The sequence below is a fragment of the Sinohyriopsis cumingii genome, chromosome 1 (assembly GCF_028554795.1).
Source record: "Sinohyriopsis cumingii isolate HCF-2022 chromosome 1, ASM2855479v2, whole genome shotgun sequence".
Lineage (NCBI taxonomy): Eukaryota > Metazoa > Mollusca > Bivalvia > Unionida > Unionidae > Sinohyriopsis > Sinohyriopsis cumingii.
The window spans coordinates 111,809,434-111,816,258 of record NC_142961.1 but is presented as its reverse complement, the minus strand read 5'-3'; the positions used below and the strand labels follow the sequence as shown (position 1 = coordinate 111,816,258).

The 6,825-nt window shown below is 38.2% G+C and overlaps 1 protein-coding gene across 1 annotated transcript; it reads left to right on the top strand.

The window, feature by feature from the left end:
* Window positions 1–255: 255 nt before the first annotated feature.
* On the top strand, window positions 256–6,431 carry LOC149807622 (growth arrest and DNA damage-inducible protein GADD45 alpha-like). The gene is made up of 5 exons (XM_089968928.1): window positions 256–425; window positions 2,015–2,122; window positions 3,334–3,454; window positions 5,620–5,885; window positions 6,064–6,431. The coding sequence occupies exons 1-4, from the start codon at window positions 379–381 to the stop codon at window positions 5,845–5,847; spliced, it is 504 nt and encodes a 167-aa protein (XP_089825054.1). The 5' UTR covers window positions 256–378; the 3' UTR covers window positions 5,848–5,885; window positions 6,064–6,431.
* Window positions 6,432–6,825: the final 394 nt, after the last annotated feature.

Below are 6,825 nucleotides of genomic sequence, written 5' to 3'. Positions count from 1 at the left end.
GTAGTTTTGATCAGATAACTTACACCAACAGAACGTTTCAATCTTCAAAATTATTACTCATCTTCAAACACAATTCCCAATAACTTTCCATGTTATTTATTTTGACTGTTTTCAATGGTGAAAATAGGCATGAAATTTCATGTTTGCTGTTTTATTATGTTTTGACCAAGACAACAGCTTACATGTTGAGTTCACGTATAGCCAATCAAATTTTGTTCACTCTCTGATAAGCTCCGCCTCCTTCGTGACTGGTTTACAGTAACGGTACTATCTGTTCATATGAGCAGACGTATCTAGTAAGTACGAGGCGTGAATTCGAGTCGGGCTTCATCGAAACAAAGGACTAAATAGTTTTGATTGGATTTTATAAAAGAAAGTATGACACTCGCAGATATCAGCCAAAGAGCTATGTTGGAATCACAAAAGTAAGTTGGACTTTCTTGATCTTTCAATTTTTTGCAATGATTTAGAAGCGAACCATCTTTGATCGTTACTAAATTCCTTTGTGTGATGCGAACAAAGGCGTAATGATGTTACGAAACGCGTATACACTGTAAATTTAATATCTTGCATACACAGTGCAATTTCATTTTGAATAAACATAAAACTTAAGAAAATGAATAATTATTGTTATGCATGCATAATTGCATAAGCCTGATGTGTAGTCACACGCAGTGACTGGAGATCAGTTGCACATTCTTTCATTAAAGTTTATAGAATGCTTTGAAATCCGACCTTCAGCACTATTGCTTTGTTTCGGACAAATAAAAAAATTAAGGATAAAATATTTTTTTCGTTCTTTTATATGTAGACTTTGCGATGTTCTACTTTATGACCTGTACGTATGTGTCCACGTCACGACACTAGTGCTTCAAAAGTAAACGACCGTGCTCTTTCTTTTTATATATTTTTATACCAAGTCATGTTCACGCCCTCGAATATCAATGGTTGACTTTTCAGTGAATCAAGCTGTAAACAATTTAATGACTGTAAGAAAGTTTCAGATGTCGATAAAGAAAATTAGATAGAATCTAGTGTTTCTGTTCTGCGTGATTACTTATGGCTTTAAAAAATATATATTCTTACTCTTCCACTTAATATCAGTTCTGCATGCTCGATCACATTTTTATTTAATGATCTTGTTTATTTCTTGCAAATTTTAAAGTTTGAAAATACAAGGAAATAGTGATTGAAGTTTTGTCAGCACAAGATTATTTTGCAAAAACCTAGTTTTCTCACTGTTACACTTCTGCGTACACTGACTGGGTTGCCATTGTGGATCTTCACATATGGGGACTGGTTTGCGTAGACAATAAGAGAGAGGTATATGGGGTGGAACCTCCGGGGGGGGGGGGGGGGGCATTGAGGGCGAAGCCCACAGAAGCTCGTGTATTTTAAGCGTTTCGGGGAATAATTTTAACCACCTAACTGTAAAGAAAACTTACTCTGGGAAACGGTTGTTTCGCGCACATTTCAAATGGGGTGGTGGGGTTAAGTCCTCCTCGTTTGCTCAGACCAGCTTTGAACTCTGCACGACTTTCCCGGAAGATCATTAAGCAATCTGTTCATCAAAACAATGTTGTTGTACTCCAAACGGTCGAGCAGCAATGAAGCTATAGTATACCTAGTGCGATTTCATCAGTTTCTTATCTACAGGTAAATTTGACATTTATATCCCGCGTGTAAACATTATAATGTGTAAGAAACAGAGAAGTAACTGGCCCAAACTTATAATCATTGTTAACATATTGCGACGCTCATGCACCAAGGAAGGCAGCTGGCAGTATTGCACTTAAATGACCCACAATTGATGCCTCACTCAGATCGGTCCATATCGTACTATGTTCTATGACTCATCGATAATGCTAACAAGTTGTGCACATTCATTCATGACTCCATGAGTCACAGTGGCATGATCTAAGTAAGTCTGTAAACACTGATCCTAAAAAGTCTTTTCAAAGCCAGTCTGCTTGGCATTGTAAACAGTTAATTAAATGTTTTCCTGCGGTTCCAGGAAGACGCCCTCGAACATCGGGGATGCTGTCCGAAACATGATGAAGAAAGCTTTCCATGAGGAGCGATTGTGTTGCGGAGTCTTTCAGTGCGTTAATCTTTTGGAATCGTAAGTATTTGGTTTTTAACACCACCCATTTATCTACCAAACTACCGTTACATCTTTAACTTAGCCAATGCTGCATATATGTTTCGACTATCGCGATTTCATGCTATGACTGTCACTATAAGAGAGGTACTGACAACAGGATCCTTTTGTCTCAATTATTGGCATTTCAGATCCAACTACCATATAAAATGATTGACAATGCCAGGTCATTGATTAGATGACTAATACGTTTCTCAAGCAATATTTTATAATAGTTTCATATTTGTGTGTTAATCTATCCGACTTCGAACACGGTCCACATTTAAATAAAAGATAATCGAAATCCTGTTGCTTTTTTTCGGGCGATAGTTTTAAACGTAATCGGTGACGTAATCAATGTCAAAAGGTGCTCACGAAACAGCAGCTCTCCAGTTACCGTTTTCACACTTATTACACTCTACAGTATGAAGCTATTTTCGATCTCAGGAGAATATAACGACCAAGAAAACAGCGGCAAATCAGCTTGAAAGTTTGTAGTCTGCTCACTCGCACGCATGCATATGGTTGAATTTGGGCAGATATTGTATTGATTTATTCACAGCTGTCACCTAAAACTGAACACGCACGTCAATCTCCAATTTGGCTCATTAAATAGTACGTATGTATGCTAATGGTTTAACGGCACGTCATCACATAACTGATGGCGTGTATGGTGTCGATTAAAAACGTTTTAAGTTATAAGGTGCTATACTGCTAATGTAATAAATGTATGTTTGATTCTTAGTTTAAAAGCAGACTAAAAAACTTACAAATTGACGTATAGAATTTTTGGCTAAGCTACGCAAAATTGTTTACAAAATTGGTGTTGGAACTAGTTACGTATATGCCTGTCGAAATTTTCAGGCGATATAAAATGGTATTCTTTAGTGTCTAATATCCTACTTAATTTTAAATTGAATAGCTCAAGTTCAAGATATATGAAACAGACTGTAACAATGAGTATTACTAAATGCGTACAAGGCTGGTAAATATCACATATACACTACGGGCGCGTCCTTTTGATACCCCTTCACACAAAAAATCCATATTAGGTGTCCCGAATTTTTTGTTTCGATATTATTCATATGAAACGTTTTATAGTAAACAAAACAAAATTGCTCACCATTTAAGATCTAGTAATTACCATTTTTGTCTTAAATTGAAGTTTCTTGGGTTTTTTTTCTTTCTTAAAGGGATGCCGATGGTGTGATGGTGTGTATTTTGCCGGAAGCGTCGTCGCAGAATATTACCACCCGAATTCAACATAAACTCATAGAGGCCTACTGTAGAGAGAACTCTATCAAAGTTTTAAAGGTATTATACGAGCATTCCTTACATTGATTATGTACGACGAGCGCCCAGAATACACTCTATACTCGCTTATAAGACGACGCCAACAGCAAACTACACCGACCCAGATCTGCCGGCGCAGAATGTACAGGCATATCTGGGTTGGTGCAGTTTGTTAGGATTAAACAGTAGAACAGACAACATGGATCCTGCTATGCAGACACACTATGCTACATCCGGTAAGGATCTTTGCTGTTTGCAGTTTGACTCGTCTTATAAGTCAGTATAGATGGTGCCACCTGACTAATATCAGTTGTAGCTTGATGCGACAGCAAATCAGAGTCCAAGCTGTCCATTGATCGATTGCAAACAAACGGCATAGACCCATTGATCGATTGCAAACAAACGGCATAGACCCATTGATCGATTGCTAATAAACGGCATAGACCCATTGATCGATTGCAAATAAATGGCATAGACCCATTGATCGATCGCAAACAAATGGCATAGACCCATTGACCGATTGCAAACAAACGGCATAGACCCATTGATCGATTGCAAACAAACGGCATAGACCCATTGATCGATTGCTAATAAACGGCATAGACCCATTGATCGATTGCAAATAAACGGCATAGACCCACTGATCGATCGCAAACAAATGGCATAGACCCATTGATCGATTGCAAATAAACGACATAGACCCATTGATCGCTTGCAAATAAACGGCATAGACCAACTGATCGATTGCAAATAAACGGCTTGGACCCACTGATCGATTGCAAATAAATGGCATGGACCCATTGATCGCTTGCAAACAAATGGCATGGACCCATTGATTGATTGCAAATAAATGGCATAGACCAACTGATCGATTGCAAATAAATGGCATAGACCAACTGATCGATTGCAAATAAACGGCATGGACCCAGATCAGCTGGGCTGGTGAGGGATTATCCTGATGTTCTTCATTATTTGGTGCACTTTATAGTCATACATTTATATACATATCATGTCACTTGCTTTTAACATCCGTTCTAAAGTAGATAATATAACATCAAACAAAATATTGAGGCATGTAACGTGACCATATTCTCAGAGTCTACTTGCAAGACTGCATTTCATACTAAATGTAGGTTAATGTAGAACCCACTCAGATTTCTGCCATGTATTTCCTGACCTACTGTTTAAATGGCGCAGTCGAACCCGGATGCTTACGTTGAATTTTGAGCCATTAAATTTACAGAATCCCTTCATATATTTCGAGAGTGTGATGTGTAAATTATAGACCAGGATGTAGAGGTAATAAACCAGCCTGCTAAGAGTGCAAGGTTAGTTATGATAATATTTGTTGTACGACTGATTTTCTTTACTCAGTAAAGTACAGTATGAATTCACGTATTATTGCGATAGAGGATGTCACATGACGATATTTATAACCATCTATTGTGGGTGTTGGCTTGGGTGCATTGGCATCTGCCAAATTTTGCACATCTGTTTGTTGTTGTTCTAGGGTTTAACGCCATTTTTCAGCACAAGATAGGCTATACATGACGGCCAGTATAACTGGCGGAGGAAGAACCCTGGAAAACCCAGGGAAGAACCACCGACCCACGAGAAGCTACTAGCAGGCTTTCCCACATACCCACGCTAGCCGAGCCTTGGACTCTAACCCACGCAGATAGAGGTGAGATGGCAGTGATCCGGAACGGTGAGCGCTTTAGACCACTAGACCACTCGGGGCCCCTTGCACATCTGGTTGTTCGTGCATGCACATACATAAAACGTTAGGCAAGACGAGAAACTAAAACATTTTTGTCCCCCTCGAGATATAACTAAATAAAACACACACACACTGAAAATAAACGAACTACGAGTCCAAATACTGACAAACTATTTTTCCTTTGATTCACTATTATATTGAAATGCAGAGTTGGTGACAATTGTCTTATTTACGGTTCCATTGGCCTAGTCGTTACTTGCACAAGTTGTTGGTTGATAGGTAGGTAGATAATGAGAGAAGATGCCGACATGAATCAAAATCGTACGTATTTTGTTTTCGAAATACATAAGTAATTTTTAGTTTTACTATTGATTCAAAATGTGTCTTCTGTCTTACGTGAGAAACTTGCATTCGTTCCCCTTCAAAATAGCTAGCTTTATAATCGGTTTGTTCAATATTCTTGCAGGTTGATAGTGCAGAAAAGTTGGACATACTTATCTCTGCCACTGCCAACATCAGTAAGACACATGACGGAGGCAAGGACCGTAACAGTGTCTCGGACTTGGACCTGAGCTGTGTTTTAGTCAAGTATCCCAAAACTTTGAGCGCAGAAGACGAATATGTCAGCAGTTTATGTGAAGACTTCATGTGCATTGACCAGTTTCTGTACTCCACCGTAGAGCTACCAGTCTGAGGAATTGTTTCTACTACTAATTGGATTAAAAATTACAGGTCAGAATGTGTGATATCACCTTGTAAATATAAACGTCGTCGCAATATAATGGTAACGGAGGTGTTTTAAATTTGTCATGGCCGGGTATGACTCATAAACTCAACTTGTTAAAAATCTAAATACCTGTATTGCAAATTATTATTATTAGTATTATTAGTATTATTATTATTATTGCAGGGGTCCGCATATCCCTTACTGCAGCTTGTGGATCCGGCTTTCTCGAGCCTAGGCTGATGGCAGAACGTGCCTTCTGACTTGTGGACGATTAGACTTGTGGAAGAAGAGAAGTCATCAGCTGGATTTCCTGAGTGGTTGTGTCCTTGACTTCATAATAAAGGTCGTACGTGGCAACATGCACATGTACTGACTGTCAACCTTCGGTACTCCTATCACCCAACAGCATAACACAGCACCTTTCAAATAGACCCTTCAAACTAGAAAGAACTTGTTTCATGGATTTTTGTGCAAAATTCTTTAACAAAGTACACTACTGTTGTGTTCGTGCTTATTGTGAGGATCAATAAAACGTTTGCATTATTGCTTAATGGGACTTTATCTAGTATTGCTTTTGACGAGAAAAAAAATCTTGAAAACATCCCGATACCAAGCTTAGGATTGCCGTTATGATACTGTGAAATGAAACCCAAACGATCTATTTGCATATTTTTCCGTCGCCGACTCTTTAGATGACGTTTTGTGAGAAAATGTATTCAGAGGAATAGTACTGAAAGACAGACAGAATAATGTGACAATTATTTACATGATATAACTTGTGTCCAATTATAAAAAAAAAACATGGCCTGACGTATTATTGCTATACACTCACATACGTAGGGTATTTAAAATATTTAAAAAAGAACAAGAAAGAAATGTTTTGTGCAAGTTTAAAATTTAAAATGAAAATGCGTCTTGAGTCACATGACCCTGGGATAAGTTATT

Coding starts and splice junctions, on each gene's coding strand:
- LOC149807622 (XM_089968928.1), top strand. CDS start 379: ATGACACTCGCAGATATCAGCCAAAGAGCTATGTTGGAATCACAAAA. Junction 426..2,014: donor GCTATGTTGGAATCACAAAA/GTAAGTTGGACT, acceptor CTGCGGTTCCAG/GAAGACGCCCTCGAACATCG. Junction 2,123..3,333: donor TGCGTTAATCTTTTGGAATC/GTAAGTATTTGG, acceptor TCTTTCTTAAAG/GGATGCCGATGGTGTGATGG.